At 38.3% G+C, this 23,709-nt stretch overlaps 1 protein-coding gene across 3 annotated transcripts in view; it reads right to left on the bottom strand.

The window, feature by feature from the left end:
* The window catches only part of ift172 (intraflagellar transport 172), a 49,687-nt gene that overhangs the window by 15,090 nt on the left and 10,888 nt on the right, over positions 1–23,709 (bottom strand). For all 3 annotated transcript variants that reach the window (XM_073856276.1, XM_073856277.1, XM_073856275.1), the window contains exons 15-40: positions 22,653–22,765; positions 22,282–22,449; positions 19,615–19,751; positions 19,392–19,499; positions 16,353–16,437; positions 16,116–16,208; positions 15,941–16,018; positions 15,586–15,834; positions 14,343–14,421; positions 14,104–14,224; positions 13,842–13,986; positions 13,658–13,747; positions 12,580–12,677; positions 11,823–11,958; positions 10,727–10,843; positions 10,303–10,445; positions 9,990–10,083; positions 6,857–6,921; positions 6,585–6,765; positions 6,134–6,231; positions 5,280–5,409; positions 2,737–2,835; positions 2,435–2,544; positions 1,704–1,767; positions 202–288; positions 4–120 (exon numbers count right to left, since the gene is read on the bottom strand). In XM_073856276.1, the coding sequence (XP_073712377.1) occupies positions 4–120; positions 202–288; positions 1,704–1,767; positions 2,435–2,544; positions 2,737–2,835; positions 5,280–5,409; positions 6,134–6,231; positions 6,585–6,765; positions 6,857–6,921; positions 9,990–10,083; positions 10,303–10,445; positions 10,727–10,843; positions 11,823–11,958; positions 12,580–12,677; positions 13,658–13,747; positions 13,842–13,986; positions 14,104–14,224; positions 14,343–14,421; positions 15,586–15,834; positions 15,941–16,018; positions 16,116–16,208; positions 16,353–16,437; positions 19,392–19,499; positions 19,615–19,751; positions 22,282–22,449; positions 22,653–22,765 (3,005 nt within the window). The remainder of the gene's footprint in view (positions 1–3; positions 121–201; positions 289–1,703; positions 1,768–2,434; positions 2,545–2,736; positions 2,836–5,279; positions 5,410–6,133; positions 6,232–6,584; positions 6,766–6,856; positions 6,922–9,989; positions 10,084–10,302; positions 10,446–10,726; positions 10,844–11,822; positions 11,959–12,579; positions 12,678–13,657; positions 13,748–13,841; positions 13,987–14,103; positions 14,225–14,342; positions 14,422–15,585; positions 15,835–15,940; positions 16,019–16,115; positions 16,209–16,352; positions 16,438–19,391; positions 19,500–19,614; positions 19,752–22,281; positions 22,450–22,652; positions 22,766–23,709) is intronic.

Genomic DNA, 23,709 nt, shown 5'->3' with positions numbered 1-23,709 from the left:
TACCTGTGAATTAGCTGGCACACCATGCTGGGCGTACAGGTTGAGCACTTTTTCTGCCTGGCCCTCTTTTATCAGGTGAGTGGCATATAGGGCGATATACTTGTGCAACACCTTAAAATTCTGTTGGAGAAGACAAAACATAAACAAAACATGACTGTGCCTCTACACTGATAGTTCTGAGGTAAAAAAGCAAATTGGCACCTGTTTTGAAGCCGTGTCGATGCATTTCTCCCACTGGCCTCTTTCGGCATACATGTCCAGGGCAGCCATCACATCTACTCCAACCAACTGATTCAAAAACAAAAATCAAACTGTTACGATATTGACAGTGTACGACGCACTATTTAAATTATCCAAAAACATTCTGTAGAGCCTGAAACAAACATGCCTAAAAAACATGTTCAATCACTATAAAGCATAGCCATTCAGGACTTATTGCTTTAATACAGTAAACTTTCTCTTTATACTTAATAAATATAACATTTGTGCATTTAACTAATTTCGCCGTTAACATTCCGGCTCTCTCGTCAATAAAAAAACCCCTGGCCATCATTCAGTGACTGCCAGTGTAACTGCGCTGCCGGTGAAGCATTGCAATGAGAGGCAAGCGCTCACATCAATTTGGTGACTCATATCGGTTATTCTAAATTGAATCAAGGCAATCATCTCCATTTTTCCCCTCACAACAATAACCGAAAACAATGAAGTAACCGTGTGAAGGAACTGCTGTCTGTAGTGTTTTGTTATGCTCATTTAAAGCATTTTTACTACCACTGCTAGGAAATTCTGTTAGCATAAAAACGTAAAAGATTAGTCTATTTTCTTTAAAAAATTCCAGATAATTTACTCACCACCGTGTCATCCAAAATATGGATGTCTTTCTTTGTTCAATCGAGAAGAAATTATGTTTTTTGAGGAAACATTCCAGGATTTTTCTCATTTTAATGGACTTTAATGGACCCCAACAGTTTTAATGCAGTTTAAAATTGCAGTTTCAAAGGCATCTAAACAATCTCAAACGAGGCATAAGGGTCTTATCTAGCGAAACGATTGTCATTTTTGGCAAGAAAAAAATGCACTTTTAAACCACAACTTCTCGTCTTCCTGTGACACGCCAGCATGTTCTCACGTAATTGCGTAAAGACGTCAAAAGGTCACGTGTTACATGAAATGCACATTTGCGGACCATTTTAAACAATAAACTGACACAAAGACATTAATTAGTATCATTCCACATACAACGTCTGATTGGTCCTCTTCCTCCACACTTGTAAACACTGGGGCGTAGTTTCGATACGTCATCCGTGACCTCTTGACGTGATGACGTATTTCGTAAGGTCGCGCTGGCACGTTTTGGTTTAAAAGTGCATATTTCTCATCTTTCTTGCCAAAAATGACAATCGTTTCACTAAATAAGGCCCTTATGCCTCATTTGGGATCGTTTAGAGTCCTTTGAAACTGCAATTTTAAACTGCATTAAACTGTAAAGTTTTGGGGTCCATCAAAGTCAATCAAAACGAGAAAAATCCTGGAATGCCTTCCTCAAAAAACACAACTTATTCTCGACCGAACAAAGAAAAACATCAACACCTTGTATGACATAGTGGTGAGTAAAATATCTGGATTTAGTTTTTAAGAAAATTGACTAATTCTACCTTTAAGCAGAATTCTGTCTGTGCATTTCCTTAAAAATGTGAACTTACAGAGTCGACTTTGCCTTGATTTTTCAAGTGGTCTTTGTAACGCTTGTCCACATATTCCTCTAGCCTGTGAGAAGAGGAAAAGCAATACAATCACATATGGGTTACCCATAAAAGCAAAACGTTTATTTAACTATGTGCTATCTTTTAATTAATCTACATGCAGGTGAACTGCTAAGCATTGAAAAAATAATCCAACATGTTTTCTTGTAAATTAGCATTTTCATTCATTACTTTCACTTTAATAGCAATTGAAAGGTTTTTGGTCAGTAACTGAAATCCCTGATTTTATAAAAATGTCACTTTAGTCATTTCATTGGTATTTAACCATTGGCAAACATCTCAATTTCAGTTGATCTTTTTCACATTTTCTAGGTTGAAAGAAGCACGGGGGACTTAATTATAGCACTTAAACATGGAAAAAGTCTGATTTTCATGATATGTCCCCTTTACACAGCAAAGATTTCAGAATTTTTTTAAGATAAACCTCACATAAGACTTGAAAGTATTTAGACTTGATTCCAAATTCCTATTTTTCCTACCATAAATAAAAAAACAGCCAGAGATAAACCGTGAAGGCCACCATCTGCACCTCTGAGGTTTGTGCTTTTGCAACAGAAGTGCATGAAAACACAAAGCCAGTGAGTGATTTTTCTGACAGCGTGCAACTGTGATTTGCGGTCACGTTGTTGGCTGTTGCGTTGTTAGGGGCGACCGGTCTGCAAAAAGCTCACCTTGGATCGAGCTCCTTGGCCACTCTCTTGGCTTTGTTCCATTCTTCCCCCTCAATGAATGCGTCTATGGCGTTCTTAATGAGGTCCAGGTTGAGGTAGAGCTCAGCAGCCTGAAAAAAAAAACATTTTGTACTTCAATAGGTCGACGGCTTGAAGGACGCCAAAGAATAAGCAAAGTCTCTGAGCTTTTGTGTGGTCAGATTTCTTTTGTGTCATATCCTAAATATACACTCGCACAAAAGTTTGCCCAAAGCACTATTCCCTTTTAGTGCTGTGCTTTTAAAATGTAAAAAAAATTATACCTCGTTGTACTTTTTGAGCTGGATGAGGCGTGGTCCCACAACCTGACTAACGTCTACAGCCTTTTCATGGGATAAAAATTTAATAGCCAGTTCTGCTGCCTGAAGGACAAGAAAAGATAAGGAAACTTCTTTCATAATGTGTATGCAATTGATCTGAAAAGGAATGCACTTAAAGGAACAGAGATTGTAAGTCAACAGAGTAGCTCTCTCTAATGGATTGCCACATACCACGGCTGGGTCAGCTGAGATTTTGTACTAGAGCAACATGTTGATTCTAGGCTGAAACATCAATGTTTTGGTTTTTATCATAGTGAGCCTTTAATAAAAAAATGAAGAGTTTGGTTCCAAAACGCCATTTTTGAAAAAAATGAGTAACTGCCAAAATCAGTGTTATATCAGGTCAGTATTTAAAAGTAAATTCTTAATTTTACGCAAACTCCAATATACGCCGTGTTATTCTGTCATCTTTTCTCCCTTTTTTTCCCAAAACGCGATAAAGGCCGCTCCTCCATTTCTACAGAATGCAATAAATCTGCTCCACAAATTACAGTGCACCATTCCACGCAATGTACACAAACAATGGTGGCGCGTTGAGTACACGGAGTCCTAGTTTTTCTCATCTACTTTGTACTTCGTGATCATCAAACAAACAAAAACAAAATAACACTTTAATTGCATTGATAAACCTTTGATGGTTTTCTGTGACGGAAAAAACGTAAGCCATCAACATATAATAATTTACACGAGAGGCACTCGGGTGCTTGTTCTCCCGAAAGCATCAAGCTTCTCATGCTAACACATTGACCCCAAGGGATCTTATGAAAACTTTACATTATTTTACTCAAAGTCAACGAAAATAGAGCAGGACCAAAACATTTTACAGCTGATCGCTGTGAAAAATGTTAAACGACGACGTCAAGTATAACCGCAGCAATGACAGTGTTCTTAATATGACAAATTAAGTCTTTTAATGCCATTAATGTTTATTTTGTACAACTGTGTACAACTGTTTAACTAAATGAATATAAAATGGCAAAGATGAATGCACATTTATACATTGATTGAATAGATTTATAGCATTTTGAAGAAAAAAAACTGTCATGGATTTATTGCATTTTGTGGAAAAAATAATTTGTTTTTATAATAAATCTTTGAAAATCAAGTTATGGATTTGAATTTTTTACATTTTTATAACCTAAAACTGCTATGTGAAAGTTTGTAACAGAAAATAGTGGTTTTCATCTTGTCACTTTTTTGGTATAGAAAACACGTTTTTACCGAAATTTGTCAAAATTGATTTATTGCGTTTTGGAACCAAACTCTTCAAATGATTCATGATATTCACGATATCTGCAATAATACTTAACATACACATTTTGCATTCCCCATATCCAGAATTGCATACTTGATATTTTCCAATATAGCTATTGCATTGTTAATGTTATTGGTCTTTATTACAGATTTTCAAAACATTATTTTTGCAATACCTTCAACCAAAATGCTAAAATCCAAATTTGAGATTCAGATGGAAATGCAGTAATACCTTAAAGCGACATTCCACTTTTTTTAAAAAATATGCTCATTTTCCAGCTCCCCTAGAGTTAAACATTTGATTTTTACCGTTTTGAAATCCTTTCAGTGGATCTCCGGGTCTGGCGCTGCCACTTTTGGCGTGGCTTGGCACGGTCCATTGAATCTGATTAGACCATTAGCATCATGCTACAAAACAACCAAAGAGTTTCAATATTTTTTTTTCGATATTACACACTGCCCAAAAATAGTCCCCTTGGTTACTTTTAATAGCAGGGGACTATTTTCGGGCAGTGCGTAATATCACTACGCCTGCTGCAGCCATGTTACATCAGCAAAGTCCTTGATTATTACGCCAGAATGAGAGTATAGTTCCTAGCCATATCTGCATAGAAAACCGCAACTTTTAATTTTCTGTCAGTCTTAGTACATGATGTAACTACAGAAAAGTCAAGTTTCAAATAGGAAAAACATCGAAACTCCCTGGTTATTTTTTAGCGTGATGCTAATGGTCCAATTAGATTTAATGGATTGTGCTAAGCCATGCCAAAAGTGCTAGCGCCAGACCCAGAGATCAGCCGAATAGATTCCAAAACAGCAAAAATCAAATGTTCACCTCCAGGGGAGCTGGAAAACGAGCCCACTTCCAAAAAAAGTTGAGTGTCCCTTCAAAGTCAACATGAGTTATTGCGCACAACCTATTTTTCTATCCTAATGTTATGTATTGTAGAGCAAAACAAGGCATTCGACAAGAAGAAAAATGTATGTTGGGTTTCATCCATCAGAAATTCCTGAATGGAGTCGGAACTGAATGTGAACTTGTTAAAATAATGCCTAAATAGCTTTTTGGCTTTGGTTAACACTATCCCACTAACACATACAGTGACATTTCAACATTCTCTGAAATGAAAAGTTATTACATTTTGATGTAACATAATAAGAATGTCACAAAATCCATTTTTTGGACTACCGTGTTCTTTATGAAGTGCGAGGAAATGGTCACCGGACTTTACCTTCATCCAACACTTCAACAACAAGTCTATATTAGAAGAGTCCTTCACTTTAAGATAGCAGTCCACGGCTCGGGCGTACTCGCCCGTCTGTTCCCATTCCTGAGCCTGCTCGACCATACCCTCCACACCCCTGATGAGACACAGAAATGTATTCGAAATGAACTTTCAGTTTAAGACATTGTCATTTGTTTACCATTCTCTGTTTTCTCTATTGATTGCACCCAGGAAGATAAAATACAAATACACCCACTGCTCTAACCACAATAGCAGAAAATACCACCATTTTACAATATAGACAACTATGACATTGGGTTTGTGCTTGAATATGAAGTTTTAAAATTACTTTATTATATTTTATTATTTATAAGAATATAAATAATATCCTTGCAACATGCATATTATGCCTACTGTGTTAAGCAGAGGTATTGTGCATGTTTCCCTTTACATGAAAAAGTAAAATATGTTAATAATTAAGAAGCTTGTACTTCTGCTGAGTGGGCCTTGAACTGACAATGCAAAATGCTTCCCTTTTCTTCCCAAGGAAGGCAGCGAGGAAGCCTTTGATGTTTTCCCACAAGTCATTAAAAATCGGAAAATTATCAGTGGAGACGGATTTGCGGCATGTCGGAGCGTTAATGAGCTGCTCATTATGGATTTAATTTAGGATAAAAAGCTGCCATGTATTAATAAAAGAGGGAAGCCAAGCAACTAAAGGAGGATCTGAATGTAGTTCAGAGGAGCTAGCTTTCCGCAGAGCCCTAGTTTTCAAAAAACAATAACACAACAAGATCTGAAATACAGCCAATGAGACGCATATAAAAGTAAGGCAAAAGTTAAGAAAAAAGTTGTATTACCAGTTGCCCTCGCTCTCGTATTCTTTTTGAAGGATGCTCAGTTTGCTGGGCAAATAGTCTTTACAGATTCGCATTGCATCGGTCCACATCCCAGCATCCTGAAAGAAGAAAATGTGATTTTTCAAATACAGTGGAGTTTAAAGGTCACATTCTTTTTCTTTAAACCCTAGTTAGTGTGTAATATTGCTATAATAGCATAAATAATACCTGTAAAATGCTAAAGCTCAAAGTTCACTGGCAGGCGATATATTTTCTTTAACAGAATTCGCCGGCCGCTTTGGACTAAAGCCCTTTACTTCCTGCTTTAATGACGTCACTAGAACAGTTTTCTGACTAAACTCCACCCACAGGGATAGTCAGTCGCCAGCTAAGCTAACGGCAAGCTAAGCTGCTATCGAATCACAACACACTAAACAAGCTACGGAAAATCTTTTCGACTGAGGACTCTTACTTTGTAGTACTTAATGGCAAGCTCAGGTCTTTGAGCTCTGAGCAGGAAGGCCTCTGCTTTTTGAAATTCCTTCTGGTCGAAGCAGAACTTGGCCTGGCTCACTAGAATATCGGCCACACTGTCTGGATCATGAGCTTCGGCAATCCTCTGAGCGTTACTCCAGTCTTTGTTATGAACATGCCTGCAACCGACACAGAGACACGTCAGTCTCTTTTAGATGTTCAATGATAACTTTGTAAATATCAACAGTTTAAAAAAAAAAGCTTACTCACATTAGTACGGCCTCCTTAGGTTTCCCAGCTTTGATAAACTCTGTCTCAGCTTCACTGAACTTGCCCTTGAAAATTAAAAATTAAACTTAATTAATTAATGGGAACAATAAAGACCCTTGACAAAGACCCTTTTTGCAATATGTAAACAACAACACTGGTCCAAAAGTACTTCCTTTTTCATTTTTTTTTTGACACTACACAAACATTACATTACAATACAATCAACAGAACATTTAGAATTGAATCAAAATGTTAAACAAACATATTTAAGGATTGGTTAAATACTGTTTGTAAAATAAAAACAACTAAAAACTGAAACAGGATGTGCTTCTTGACCAGTGGTGACCTGACTTCATATATTATAAGCATAACTATGAATAGGGGTCACAATGATTAAATTATCGTCTCATCGGGATTGTTTGACCTCATCACAATGATTTCAGATCACCGCAATGATTGCATATCTCCCTAAAAACACAAGGGGGAGCTGCAGCGCCTGTATAAACGAGACAGTGTAACGCGATACATTACAAAGCCAATCAATACAGTGGAAAAAACATCACTTATAGAAATGCTGCAAAACTTTGATAAGCAGTATGAACTGCCAGGTAAAACATGCATTTCCAAAACAGCAATTCCAAATTTAGGAACTGAAGGATGCTATTCTTAAAGGGATAGTTCGGCCAAAAACGATATTAAACCCATGATTTACTCACCCCCAAGCTGTCCGAGTTGCATATGTCCATCGTTTTTCAGACAAACACATTTTCGGATATTTTAGAAAATATTTGAGATCTTTCTGTTGATTAAATGTAATATTACGGGGTCCAGCCATAGTCCACGACCTTCAAGTCCAAAAAAAGTGTGTCCATCCTTCACAAATTAAATCCAAACGGCTCCAGGATGATAAACAAAGGTCTTCTGGGGGTAAACCGTGCGGTGTTGTTGTAGAAATATCCATATTTAAAATTTAATTTAACGTAATTAACTACCTTCCGGTAGCGCCGCCATCTTAGTATCATACGCATTCAGGATGAGAGCTTACACAGCGTACAGAGGTTTCTCTGCTGCTGCTCTGAAAAGTGCGTACACTACGCTAATACTCTCTCCTGAGACTAAGATGGCGGCGCTACCGGAAGGTAGTTAATTACGTTAATAAAATTTTAAATATGGATATTTCTACAACAACACCGCACGGATTACCCACAGAAGACCTTTGTTTATCATCCTGGAGCCGTTTGGATTTAATTTGTGAAGGATGGACGCACTTTTTTTTGGACTTGAAGGTCGTGGACTATGGCTGGACCCCGTAACATTACATTTAATCAACAGAAAGATCTAAAATATTTTCTAAAATATCCGAAAATGTGTTTGTCTGAAAAACGATGGACATATGCAACTCGGACAGCTTGGGGGTGAGTAAATCATGGGTTTAATATCGTTTTTGGCCGAACTATCCCTTTAAGGATCTGTAAGGAATTACATTTTTGCAGCCACTACAGACATGTGGTCCAGTACTAATATGACCTTAGTGGGATATATTTAAGGCCTGCTCTGGTATAATCAGTTTATTTTGACTGCATTTGTATTTTCAGTTATTTTTCAGACACTTTATTGTGTTTATTTCTTATAAAGAATTTTAAGTTTTTGAAAGATATATTCATTAAATAATTACTTTTAAATATGTGTTATGTGCATTCAGTGGCGGTTCTACACGGAGGCCAAGGGTGGCCCGTGCCTCTGTAGACATGTCACTGGCCACCCCTGTGGCCACCCCGTGCTGACCAAATAAAAAAGTATACATTTATTTTGATTTTACACGCGAACGCCAAAAGCGGAACTAATGCGACGCAACATTCTACACTGGGAAATTAGAGCGACGCACCCAACCACTGCACTGTTGCTGGCTGCGGGTGCTGCTCGGCGAGTGTCTCAATTTGTTCCCAATCTCCCGATGTTGTGAATGTGTATGCAGGTTCGGGCACTGGTAAGGACTCTAGCTCACTTGACATTGGGACACTGTTCACTTATTCTCCTGTGACGTGGCTGCTGAGGCGCGTTCTTACATATACGTGCATAAAATTGGAGGAATATTATTAAATGTTACATATAAAAATCTTTACAATTTAAAATAAATATTATCTTAAATATTGAGTAGATTGTGGTCCCTAACTGTCTAGCAATGTGTGTTTATATTTAAACTAAAACAAACGTTTGTCTTTATAAAAGGTTTGCATTTCATAAAGTTTATTGAGTAGGCTCGAGTGATTTTCGGTTGGAGGGCTTTAGAAAAGGTCACGTGATTTCCAGTAAGGGAACATAGGGACCATCGATGCTCACTGGTTTTTGCGTTGCATGGAATTTTTAGGTAACTAACGTTTGGCATAATGGCAGACTACCTAACCAGTGCCCTGACTACTGAACAAGGGAGCTAATGAGACCCCCGCTCCTCTTTTGCACCTGCACTCACTCTTGTATTAAATAAATATGTATATGATTGTAAAGTAAAATAAAGTTTAAGGGGTGGTTTCCCGTACAGGGATTAGACTAGTCCTAGACTAAAATAAATGTAAGAGCTGTCCAACCTCAAAAAAACTAGCAATGCCATATCTTAAAATACATCAGTGTCCTTTGTTATGCTACAAAATGCACAAAAGTAATGTTTTTAGTAAGGCATGTTTGTTAACTATAGTTATATTTCCTAATTTAACTAAGGCATAGTCCTGGCTTAAACTAATTCCTGTAACCACCCCTATAATCTTTAAATGTCATTTCTTGCCATTTTTTAATGTGCCCCTCTGGTAAAACACTGGCCCCTCCTTGGCCCCCCTAGTGAAATTTGTCTAGAACCGCCACTGTGTGCATTAAACTATTATTAAAATATGTGTTATGTGTAGGTAAACCTTGCAAAATATTTAATTTAAATAATTACAACAATGTGTGAAAATTATTTCATAAACAAACAAAAAACACAAGCGATTAATCATCATAACCGTCAAATTTTGTTTGACAATTACCGTCAGCCAAATTTCATAATTGTGACAGCCCTAACTATGAATACAACAATACTGAGAAAATCTGCTATTTTCATTGTATATATCTGCAAAAAAAAATTCTGGAAGCTAAGAAATACCTGGTCCTCAAGGTACATGGCATTCTTTAGATGGATATCAGGAGTCTTCTGGTTCATGGAAAGTCGAGCCAATTCAAAGGCAAAGTCGAATGAGCTTAAGAATTAAAAAAAATATATTTACTGTTATTAAACTTTTGAGGCCATATACAGTACTGTCCAATACTTCGACATATTTAATGTTTTGCAAAACAAGTTTTATGTCTCTAGTGTGTCAGTGTGAAATAACCATTTTTGATTTCAAAGCCATACATTTTCTCTTTATACTGTACAGGAATAAATTAAAATACCACCCAAAACTTTTTCACTGACTTACTAGTTATCAGTTGCAAAGTCAATGGCGGTTTCCAGCAAGCCAAACTTGTTGAGTAGTTTAACTGCAGCTTCCCCTCCAAGACTCTTTGCCCACAGGAACGCCACCTGCTTATGGGCACTGGCTCCTCCATGGCTTTTGGCTATCTGTTGCGCACACAAAAAGAGGAATTTCTATCTCTTGTGTCCGAATAGCTCTATATTACATCGACTCAAATCAAGTAACCAAATACTCAAAGTGCTCGAGGTACAAAACAAAAAAATAGATAATAAAGATAACAATACAGGTCTCATGTAGCTCAACTGGCAAAGCACAGTGCTCACAAAACAAGGTCATGGATTTGATTCCTAGGGAATGCACGTACTAATTTGGATTGTGACTTCAAACAAAAGCAAAAATGTAAATAACACCACTGTAAAGTCCATACCCGATAAGATTCCTCCCACATATCGTTGACTCTGTACATATTTACAGCGGCTTTCCAATCCTGACCCTCTAGGTAGTGATATTCCGCCTCCTGAAACCTGGATTCGGATTCCAGCTCCTGTGAAAATCTTAGCATTTAGTATACATGGGGGTTTTGTAAAGCAATAAACAGTAACACTTTACAATAAAGTTGCCTTTGTTAATATTAGTAAATGCATTAGCTTAAATAAGTAACAATAAGTAATATAGCTTTTCATTTATTAATCTTTGTTAATGGTTATTCATGGTAGTTTGTGGTGCATAAACTAATGTTAACAGATTTTGGATTTTAAAAATCCATGAACATTTGTTCATTTTTAGTTCATGTTAGCTAATGCATTAAAGTGACACTTTGTAGTTTTTCAACCTTCATAATATATTTTCAAGACCCTTGTGATGGCGCATCGACTTACAATAGGTTGAATGACATGTCTACTGTAGCCTGACGGGGTCTGTATCGCTTTTACTCTTACTTTTAAACTTGGGCTTCCGGGTAGTAACCCGAGCACAAAAAGAACTACAAAATTTGACTGCTTTACGGCATACGTCACTTCCTCCACTTCGGACGTGAGAGCGCAACTATTTATTTTCCTGATGTTTTTGTCATGGCCGAAACAGCAACTAAGAAAAAGAAACTTAAGGTTTTGTCGGAGGAAACCAGAAAGAGAAAACAGGAGAGTGACAGAATAAAAGGAAGGACGAGGATCAATATTGGGCCAGCGTTCGCTATCTTCTTTTATTTGTTAAAGTTCGTTCTCCTGAAGATGATTGTATATTTCATATAATTTCTTGAATCAATAAAACCTAAAGAGTTGTCTTCTTTTCCTTTGCGACAGTGCTGCATCGCTTGTGGCCTCTAGGGGCGCTAAACATGAAAAATACATGTCTAGCACCCCCTAGTGGCCAAAAAGTTCAGCTGTGTGCCTTTAAATAATGTTAACAAATACAACCTTATTGTAAAGTGTTACCCAATAAACATAAGTAAGCTACATCAAAAGAGATTTGGATCAAATGTGTCTAAAAATATTAAAGAATGACAGCACCAATGTTTTTCAAACCTTGGCCAGGTGAACGTGTGTTTCCTGCAGCAGGTCTTTGTGATGTATAGCGACCAAGCGGATCATGTCGTCGTACATTTTTTTATTCTTGTACATGGTGATGGCCAGGTCTGGTTCATCTACAGTGGTAAAGAGCCTACAGACAGAAAGGTAGACTGATTAACAGCTATTTATCTATAACTTCAGACTTGCGCAGTAAAAATTGTATGTTTATGTAAATAATTTCATTTAAATGCCTTAAAGAGGACATATCATTAAAATCTGACTGTTTCCATGTTTAGGTGCTATAATTGGGTCCTCAGTGCTTCTATCAACCCAGAAAATGTGAAAAATGTTTTGGTAAAACATTCTCTGCAAACATGTGAAAAAATGTGGCTCCCCTTGTGATGTCAGAAGGGGATATTACCGCCCCTCAAGCAGAGGTCAGCTCATTTGCATTTAAAAGACACACTCAAAATTGGCAAATTTTTGCTCACACCTACAAAGTGGCAATGTTAACATGCTATAATAAATTATCTATATGATATTTTTGAGATAAAACTTCACATACGTACCCTGGGGAGACCAAAGATTTACTTTAAATCTTTAAAAAGTCCTGTGAAATGTCTTCTTTAAATTTAATGCCAGTAACTGAACATAGCAGTTAACAGTAAATTATTTCATCCATCAGTATGCGATAGTGGTCAAGATCAAAAGCACAGCAGTGTGTGTGTGTGCGTGTGTGTGTGTGTGTGTGTGTGTGCGCGCGCGCATTTACCTTTCAGCTTCTTTGAACTTGCCCTCTTTCTCCAAGTCTTGAGCTTTGCTGATATAAAGGGCAGAAACGTCCCCTTGTGTCATACACTTCACTGCAAGCTGTGTGTAGATAAACCGCAGAGAGCGAGAGAGAGAAGAAACAAAGAGAGAATGCTAGATTACAATTCATAATCGTTCATTAATGTAAACTTCTTGAATTAATCCGGGAATAAAACAGCTGCAGTTTTGTCCACTGGTTTATAATTAACTCTTTTACCACCAGCGTTTTAAAAAAGTTGCCAGCCAGCGCCAGCATTTTTCATGATTTCATGACACTCTTTCACATGAGGCATTACTTGCGGGTTGTAAAAGTTGTGGAAGTGCCACCTGGTGCATAATAGCGGTATAGCGGAAAGCCGGAAATTTTCGTCATTGGCAAAGAAAGCGTTTTCTCTTAATTGACGAGATAACTCGTCAATGGCGGGGAAACAGTTAATACAACACACCAATTTATTCAGCTATAGAAATTTCTTTCAAAAAAATTACAAAATGTTCATATTGAGATGAACTGGTCCTTTAGGGGGCGTGCACACCAAAGCCTTTACGCCCGCACCCGGCGTACGTTTTCAATTGTTTCCAATGGAAGTTCTGCGTTTTTCAAAAAAGCCAGCAGCAAGCGTTTTTTTCCGTGCTGAAAGCCGGCATATTTTCCGCGCTGAGACTTGAAAAAAATTCAGCTTTATGTGAAAAGCTCAGCTCATCAATGCGAGTTCTCACATGGCCATCCAATCACAGTGGAGAAGGAACAAGACAAATATCACAACAACCAACCGACGCATCATACAACGGCTGATAAACAAAGCAGAAGTATCACAGCGACCAAAGCCCTCAGCTGTAGAAAGCAGCTGGCATTCGGCATCCTCCAGGCATTTTTTAGCCGCGTTTAAAAGCTTTGGTGTGCACAACCCCTTAATTCTGAGGGCTTTATTTCTTTGAATGCCTTTAATTTGATCAACGCCAACAGTAGTAATGTTTGCCATTAGCAAGTACCACTAAAATGCATGAATACGGTTTGTAAAAGATCACAAAGTGACTCTTACCTTATGAGCTTCCTCCCATCGCCCAGCTTGTGTGTACATATCAATAGCATCTTTGATATGATCACTTTTCACAAACAGGCGCTCTGCCACCTGTTACACAGCAAAACAGGACAACCCAAAACAGATTTAATCCAGATCGTGTTTTTAAAATAAGATCGTTTATGGGATGTAAACGATGCAATACCTCAAACTCTTGTACAGAGGCAAAGTGCTGGGCTATCTTCAGATAATATTTGGCAGCAGTCCTGTCTTCCTGTAGCTCCAGTATGTGCAATGCTTTCTTCCACTGACGTGCTGCGATCGCCGCCTCTATGGCCTTGGTGGAGCGCCTTCAAAAGGAGAAGAGATTAATCAAATTGCTGCCTGATTCAAATTTTAACACCCAAGTCCTTGTGAGAGGAGATACCTGTACATCTATGGGGGGCTTGTTGGACCCTTGAACTCACCCGGCTTCTATGTAATGGTTGATAGCAGCATCCATTTGCTTCTGTTGCACTAGATAATCACCCCACGTTTCCTCCAGCTTAACAACTTCAGCGGGAAATGTAACACGGGCCAGATCCACAGCTGTGGAGGCACGATGCATCAACACAGAGGTCAACTATGATGTAATGTAAAAAGCTGCCTATTGCGCTGACGTTTTGAATTTCGTTCTATTCTTGTTTGTTTTTGCAGGCGTACTTACCTTTCTTAAAAGCATTCCCCTTCCTGTAGCAATCTAGGGCTCTTTGATTATTCTTTATCCTCTCAAACAGGTCACCTGCCTGTTAAACAATAAAAAATGTAGTATGGTATTGGTGTGTAAAGAGTAAAGGTGATGTAAAGACCGATAAATGTTTTGATCACCCCATTCATCTTAACTAGCCTATTAAAGGATTAGTCCATCCAAAATGCAGATAATTTACTCACCACCATGCCATCCAAAATGTTGATGTCTTTCTTTGTTCAGTCGAGAAGGAGTTGTGTTTTTTGAGTAAAACATTCCAGGATATTTCTTATTTTAATGGACTTTAATGGACCCCAACACTTAACAGTGTTAATGCAGTTTAAAATTGCAGTTTCAAAGGACTCTAAATGATCCCAAACGAGGCATAAGGGTCTTATCTAGCGAAACGATTGTCATTTTTGGCAAGAAAAATAAAAAATATGCACTTTTAATCCACAACTTCTCTTCTTCCTCCGGTCCTGTGACGTGCCAGCGCGACCTCACGTAATTGCGTAACATATATGAAATGCACACTTGCGGACCATTTTAAACAATAAACTGACACAAAGACATTAATGACTATCATTCGACATACAACAACGTCGGAATGGTCTTCTTTCTCCACACTTGTAAACACTGGGGCGTAGTTTCACATACGTCATCCGTGACCTCTTGACGTGATGACGTTGTGGTTTAAAAGTGCATATTTTTTATTATTCTTGCCAAAAATGACAATCGTTTCGCTAGATAAGACCCTTATGCCTTGTTTTAGATCGTTTAGAGTCCTTTGAAACTGCAATTTAAACTGCATTAAAACTGTTAAGTGTTGGGGTCCATTAAAGTCCATTAAATTGAGAAAAATCCTGGAATGTTTTCCTCAAAAAACATAATTTCTTCTCGACTGAACAAAGAAAGACATCAACATTTTGGATGACATTGTGGTGAGTAAATTATCTGGATTTTTTAAAGAAAATTGACTAGTCCTTTAAGTATGACTTCTTTGGTCAACTAACTTAAAAAAAAACCTGCAAGTCACAATCTTTTTCTGTTAATTTTGACTGGCCACGTTGATCAAAAAACTAGCACGGAAATTCTTGCTAGCCTCAGCTGGTCTTTTCAACAGGATGTTGCTCAGATGAAAGAAGTGAATGAGTGGATCATAACAGCGACCATCTCACTGATTTGTACATTATGTTCATCTCTGATCTCAAGAGAAACCCACCCTCTCATAGAACTCTCCTTTAATGAGTGCGGCAGTGATGCGGCTCATGATGTCATGGTTTGATAAGAGCTCATCTCTGCTCATGGCCAACCAGGCGGCTTTGGCGGGAAGTCCTGCTTTCAGGTAGAGGTTAACGGCACCCGCGACGTCTCCCTCACTTTCTTTCACCTCTGCGGCTTTCTCGTTCTGATTCGTCTCCATCAGGTAGGCATAATAGCTTCGTCTCAAATTGTCCAACTCTGGATGGCCCTTAAAAAAGTGAGAAACACACATTAGGCCCCATGCACAATTTAAACAATACACACTTGACTAGAAGTTATGAATATATGTAAGCTAATGTTTAAATGGATGTTACCTTTGTTTCAGCCACAGCAATACATTCATCCCACATGTGGAGCTCTTGATACATTTCCATTACTTCATCGACTGCGTTCTATAGGGTCACAGTAATATTACTCACAGCAAGATACAGAGATACAATCTCAGTTGAATATGTGCAAGGTCATGTCTTTAAAAATTGAATATTTCACCTGTTCCATGTAATACATCTCGGCAAGCTTAAAGTTCTTATCCAGCACTGCCAGCCTCGCTTTCACTTGGTAGTGGTCTGTACCATCACCACCCTACAAAATAGAAAAAACGATTTAATTTTAAAATGTATAAGCTAAGTACAACAAATAAAATGTACATTATTGGAAATACAAGTCCTATTAAACTGTAGCCATTAAAGGTCCATTTATAAAGATGTGTTTGTCTGCTCTACATACATATTCCTTTGAGACTGCATCCGCAATCTTGTTGGTCTCATTTAGGAATCTGACTTTGGAGACATCCCCAAAAGCTGCGAAACACCTGCGGAAAATCAGGACAGCATGGTGAAAAAAAACAGGATAAACCAAAAATGAAAAGAATGAACAGCTTATGCAATATCACTTCACATTCAACTGTTAATATTGTACTAAATTACGACAGGCAGGATATATAGCAAACATGAACTGTGAATCTGATCTATTGTTAGTAGTACTATTAAAGATAAAAAAAAGTAAACATAACCAAAAAAAAATTTTGTTTTTGGATAAACTATAATTTTTCATATTTAAAAACTTTACTACCTGTCTTTATTAAACAGGACATTGCCACTAGATAGAGATAACACTAGGTGGTCCAAATGTTAAACACTATCATCTAATACAGTGGTTCCCAAACTTTTTCAGTGTGCGGCCCCCCTTGTGTACGGTGCATTCCTTCGCGGCCCCCCCAAAGGAAATTTGTGATAAAAACTGTTAAAAAAAAACATTAAATTATACAAAAAAGTAGTGCTTTTGGTAAGTAGCCTTATTTTTTTAGGTTTAATTACACAGAATTCATGATAAATTAATGTATTTCATAAAATGTCATAAAACTGGGGCCCCCCTGGCAGCATCTCGCGGCCCCCCTAGGGACCCCGGCCCCCAGTTTGAAAACCACTGATCTAATACATTAAAAACGTATTATTAATAACATTTAAAAATATAAATAAATAAATAAACTAAAACTAAGCTAAATAAAAAAATATATTATTTAAAGGAGACATTTCACAATAATTTTTTAAGATGTCAAATAAATCTTTGGTGTCCTCACAGTATGTGTATATGTATGTTTTAGACCAAAATACCATATAGATAAGTTATTATAACATATTAAAATCACTTTGTAGGTGTGAGCAAAATTTTTTTTTGATTTTGGGTGTGTCCTTTAAAATGCGAATTAGATGACCTCTGCACTAAATGGCAGTGCCGTGGTTGGATAGTGCAGAATAGGGGGCGGTATCATCCCCTTTTGACATCATAAGGGGAGTCAAATTTCAATAATTTTTTCACATGCTTGCAGAGAATGGTTTACCAAAACTAAGTTACTGGGTTGATCTTTTACACATTTTCCAGGTTGATTCAAGCACTGGGGACACATTATAGCACTTAAACATGAAAAAAGTCAGATATTATGATATGTCCCCTTTAATAATAACCCTGGCATAATGAGGTGGACAGCATGCAATCAGGAAAAACACTTCTACATTTGCATTCTCCTCAATCTTTTTCTTTGCATGCTTTATGCAGATACATAACAAACCCATCCTATATTATTAAAGCCCTTGTCATTTAAATTCTAGCTTTAGACTCTTAAAAATGCGTTTACAGTAAAATGAAACTCTAAACATGTCTGCTGCTATCACTGGAAGCCTTTTCAGGAGCTTCTTTGGTGCTCAAGCCTTTATCCGTCTGCACAAGCTTTCCATCCCAGGTAAATGATTTTTTCTTTAGCAGATTACGCACAATTTTCTTAGACAGAATCTTATCTGAGAAAATTTTAGCTTTTAAAGACAGTAACAGACAGATCAGCCATCTTAAATAGCGGCTTTATTTAGGGTTCTTGTCACTAATGCTTCTGGAATAGAGAAAGAGCGCAGTTATGCAAATTTGAAAACCACGCCCACCGGGGGGGGGGGCAATCCAACCGTCTCCATTGACTTTGTATTGCGAGAAGCCGCCTCCTTGTCATTTCTGGCTTATAACAAAAAACAGAATAATGCCTAAAAGCTGCTGTGTGACAAGATGTACAGCTAACAAGCCAAAGAACCCAGAAATAAGTTTTTATAAGCTGTCGAGCCGTAAAACCCAGCCTTTAAGGAGAAAAAAGTGGATCGCCGACTACGTTTCCCCCTAGTGGACGCAGTTCTACTAATAGGTTGTGATGCCCTTTTTATTTATTTTTGTATTTTTATTTTTGTAAGGTATGTGACATGTGAAAATATGTGATGTTATATGCACTTGCCCTTTTGTATTGTTTCTGAATTTCAATGATTCAATAAACTTCAACATTCAAAAAAAAAAAAGTTCTACTAATAGGAGTACTATGAAAAGTTGCCTGTTTCCAGTTTTGTGTCTTTAAACACTCGTTTTTTGAAGTCGACAGCTTATAAAAACGTATTTCTGTTATTTTTTTGGCTTGTTAGCTGTACACCTTGTCACACAGCAGCTTTTAGGTATTATTATGGTTTTAAGTTTAATCTGTAAAAAAGTTTTTATAAGCTGTCGACCCCAAAAAACGAGCGTTTAAAGACAAAAAAATGGAAACAGGCAACTTTTCATAGTACTCATATTAGTAGAACTGCGTCCACAAGGGGGAAACATAGTCGGCGATACACTTTTTTCTCCTTAAAAGCTGAGTTTTACGGCTCAACAGCTTATAAAAACTTATTTCTGGGTTCTTTGGCTTGTTAGCTGTACATATTTTCACAAAGCAGCTTTTAGGCATTATTCAGTTTTTTGTTATAAGCCAGAAATGAGAAGAAGGCGGCCTCTCGCTATACAAAGTCAATAGAGACGGTTGGATTGTTTTCACCCCCGGTGGGCGTGATTTTCAGGTTATGACGCTCTGCGCTCTGTCTCTATGCATTACTCACTGCTTACCTTTAAAAAACCGTTATATACTTTTTGCCGTTAATTGAGTTAAGGACAGGAAAGTACAGAGAGGAGAGAGGATTATGGGATCGGCAAATGACCATGAGCCGGGAATTGAACTCGGGTCGCACTCTGCAAACTTAAAAAGCTTTTGGTCAACAACTTTAGTGCTAATGTTGAATTAATGTATTTAACTTACGGCACATTGAAAGCCATAACTAACTAGTTAAATAGTGATACAAAGCATACTGACAGACATCCATTCCTATGTCATCTGATGTGACACCAGCACCATTTCAGAGGGCTATGATTAAGTCTGTCACAGCATCAGTCGAGTCAGAAAGGTGGTTGTCTCGCTTGTCTAACCTTTCAGCGATGTGGAGCTGTCGTGCCTCCAGGGAGAGTTTGCTCAGGGTCTTCCACATGGCCTCTGTCTCGGCAGACATCTCCAGGGTCTCCAGAAATGCCGTGGCCCTGCACAGACATAAAAATCAGCTTTGAATAAAGATACTTGAGTATCTACTCAAAATCTACTCTTAGAGTACACAAATCATCATTTAGAGCAGATGGCTGCAATGTTTTGTGGTACCTGTGATAGTCACCGTCATCGATGGCTGTACCGAATTCAATCAGCCCCTCATCCAAAGTATAGGAGACAGAGTTAACCCCTTCAGTCACAATGACTTCAGTTTTACCATTGGATCGCTCCAGGTCTACAATATCCCCCTGTGGTAGCACACAATTAAACACACAATCAAACTCACAATAAAAAAAACGGTGTGTTGTATTACATGACAAAATTGCACCTATAGTCCGAACTGACCTGGGGTCTCATTTATAAAACTGTGCGTAGGATCCTAACTAAAAGTCTATGTACGCACAAAAGCCAAAAATGGCATATGCCAAAAAATAGCAAAAGCCTGTTTTTTCACAGAAAACTATTATTTCTAAAACCTCTGGACAAAGTGGATTTTTCTGATAACCCTGGTTATGTGTTGCCGTGTTAACTGGGAGAAATGGGGTTTTAGGTTCTGAAACGTCACATTATGCACCAGAAAATGTCATGTGAGCGCCCTATGTTTGCTGTTTTGAAAGGAACAGTAAGTCACATCTGTTATTCGTTGGGGTCGATTCTGAGGATTTTGATTGGCTTGCATGACTTTATTCCTCTCCCTACACTGCCGCCCATAGGTTCGGCATATTTATTATGGCGCTCGACAGCGTATTTAATCACAGATTCCGGAAAATACACAGAAAAGGCGTCTGGGATTTATCTGGGATCATTTAATTTTTGGTTCATTCACACTCCCAATAATTTTCCGAAATCTGTGCGTGCATTCACACACATGCTGTAAAGACACGTGACATATTTAAAGTCCTGCACTTGGTAGATTTATGCAGGTTTATTATAATCTTATAGATTTATAATCTCGTCATGATGATGCTTTATTTAATTCCCCCCGTGCCAAAGAGCTAAACGAAAACTTCCTGTTGCGATAACACGCACATCCTCACTAGATCACGCCACACTACCACTCCCTCCAAAAAAATGTGATAATGCGATCGCATGATTCAACGCATAAACAGCCAAAGTCCGCATATTTATGCGGGGATTGCATGATTTCATAATCCCTGCATTTTCGTAGTAAAAATCACATATATCTTAGCAGAAAGTTGAAAATGTTGCATTTACTTCACACAAGCGCAGCCATGTCCCCTGTTGCCATGAGAACGTTATGAAGTGACGTGATCATGTGACGTGAACATCATTGAAAAATGTAAACAGTTTTTGCAAGTTCTCACAATTTTTGCAAGTTCCCGCAATTTTTGAAAGTTCCCGCAATTTTCGCAAGTTCCCACAATTTCATCGCATAAAATTTGATAAATATCCCGCATATTCCATTGCATTTTTTTTAAGAAACGTGCTGCAAGATCAAGGTTTTTTGCCCGCAACAATCACAAAAAAAACTGCGTTTTTCTGTCAGGACTGCACTACATGTCATTTGTTCACACAGAATGCTTTCCGTAAATGTAAAGCCAATGTTACTAGCTCCAGTTTACGGAAGCGATCCCAGAACATTTTAAGGGGGTCGCACACCGGAGGCGCAGCTCAGTGCCGCGTTGAGTCACGTGTAGAACAACTCAGAGGTATCGTAAACCGGAAGCTTAGTCAGATAGTGTCTACTTAATGCAAAATATACGTTAGCAGCCAATGTTAATCGTTAATGATTTGGGACAAATATGATGTTATTTAATGTTAAACTATGTGAGTGGCGCTCTGTGGCGCGACAGGGATTTGAGCAACTTCTTAAGTCAAAGCTGGGCGCCGCAAACAGGCGCCACCTGTCGGCGCCGGCGTGCTAATATACTCAAAGAAAACAATGTGTTTGTTTTTTTAGAATGGTGCGGCGCGGCGCGTCTGGTGTGCAACCCTCTTTACGGAACGTGTTTGTGTTCAAACAGAAGGCTCTCTGCCAAGTTTACGCAATTTTCCTGAGACCAAAGTGCTTCGTGAATGAGGTTCAGGTAAGGTAATGTGCAGGTATAGTCCTAGCAAAATGTGCGTGATTTAAAGGTGCAGTGTGTACATTTTTGCGGCATCTAGTGGTGAGGTTGCGAATTGCAATCAACAGCGTAGTCCACTGCTCACCCCTTGCTTTTGAAACACATAGAGAAGCTACAGTAGCTGCCACCGGACAAACATGTCATTGTCGGAGACAACAAAATATTGTCCGTTAAGGGCTTCTGTAGAAAAATGGCGGCACAAAATGGCGACTTCCATGTAAGGGGACCCTCTTTGTATGTAGATAAAAATGTCTCGTTCTAAGGTAATAAACACATAACGGTTCATTATGAAAGGTCTTTATACACCACTGATAATATAGTTTTGTATATTATTTTACATTTCTGTCAAGAGATCCTTCTAAAAATTACACACTGCACCTTTAAAGGAACCGTATGTAGGATTGTGGCCAAAACTGGTATTGCAATCACAAAACATGTGGCTAAAACTGGTACTGCAATCACACAGCTGTGGCCAATACACAAAATGACAACATCAACATCAGTTGAGGGCTGCAACTCCACTTTTTAAATGACAATATCCTGGCCAGACCACTGTTGTCAGTGATATAAGTATTTGAAATGAAAATGATTTTGTAATGTCTAGTGATATATCAGGGCCATTTTATGATTAATTGATATTCATTTCATACATACTGTTTCTTTAAGTGAATTAGCTGAGATTCGATCTTACCTTGAGAGGAAACATTGTGACCCTCTCAGGGCTGTCGATGGTGTACCAAACACACAGGTTTCCTCTGTTTTGAGCCACAACTACATCACTGCCTGGAACCCACTGAACGTACGGACAGAAACTCAACATGGTACTCTTCAAACTACTCTCGATGTCATACAGGTGGAGCTAAACATGGGAAAAACATAAATATAGGTCAAATCTGATTTTAAACTATTAAATCTTATCAAATGAAAAATCCATCATGCAGGTAGATGTGTTTTGAAAGACAGTGGCTGTTTTCTGCACGGACCAGCTAGAACCCAGCTAACATGCTTCAAAATATAGCTATCAGCTTAAGCTGGAATTATTTTGTACAGTTTGTCCCTTACCCTCAGTTTCTTGTCCCTAAAGAGTAATTTACGGCCTGTTTCGTTCAATTCCAGCCAGTCAATCTTGGAGTCATGGCTAATGGTGCCCAAGTTATATCCACCAACAAGGTCCACTAAAAATCAGACAGAGATCACAAATGCTTTAAAACGGTTTCACGCTGTATTTTTATCAGACACAAACATTAAAAGGAAACTTGGCATGATAAAAAGTTGGAGATGGTTCCATTTACTAGCAATGAACATCACCATAAACACTCAAAAAAGACACACAGCAAAAAATGAAGCAGTTTCTTTCATTCACACACCCTGTACATCCGCGACCTAACAAAAACAAATCAATGAGTCTTTTACGAATCACGTTCTGTGACGCTTCTGTGCGTCTCTGGCTCTTTGTTCACAATAACCATTCTGATGGAAAGCATCACTTACGAAGGGGGAAAATGAAAGCAAGAAAAAACACTCTCCAATTTGCACTTTCCGAACAGGTTTTAAGCGCACGGAGCAGTGAGGAGGAAAAGCACTCTGCTGTCTGTCAGAGAAAAATAAATTGGATGAAAGTTGTTTCTCATTTTCACCACCTCAAAAACAACAAGGCTTGCAGGACAGAGAGAGCATGCCTGGACTTAATTACCACAGGAAGAGGTCAGAGGTGCGGCAGATGGCGAAAGGAAAGAGCTGTGGCAATGACACAGCGGGGTCGCCGTCTACGGCCCCGTTAACACCTGGTGTTAAGATGCATTTTGGTCGATCGGATCATAAGTGGCCGGTGCTAAATACAGGTGCAAATGAACCCGTCCACTGTCGATCATATTCAGAGGTAGTCAAAAACGCAGACCGGATTTCTATTTGTGGTGTTGTGTAAACGAATGTGTTTGAACAGCCACAAAAGACCACCAACTCTCCGCCTAATGAGTATACGGGTGATTCTCACGAAAACTTGGTTTTAAACATGTCAAGCATGAAAATGTAAAAATTGCTTAAATTTACTTTTTTTCCCACCAGACATTGAAAAACAAAGTCTGGAGTAAATGGGAACATTAATTTAAAAACTTTTACG

The sequence above is a fragment of the Misgurnus anguillicaudatus genome, chromosome 18 (assembly GCF_027580225.2).
Source record: "Misgurnus anguillicaudatus chromosome 18, ASM2758022v2, whole genome shotgun sequence".
NCBI classification, from domain to species: domain Eukaryota; kingdom Metazoa; phylum Chordata; class Actinopteri; order Cypriniformes; family Cobitidae; genus Misgurnus; species Misgurnus anguillicaudatus.
This window is presented reverse-complemented; position numbering and strand designations above follow the sequence as displayed.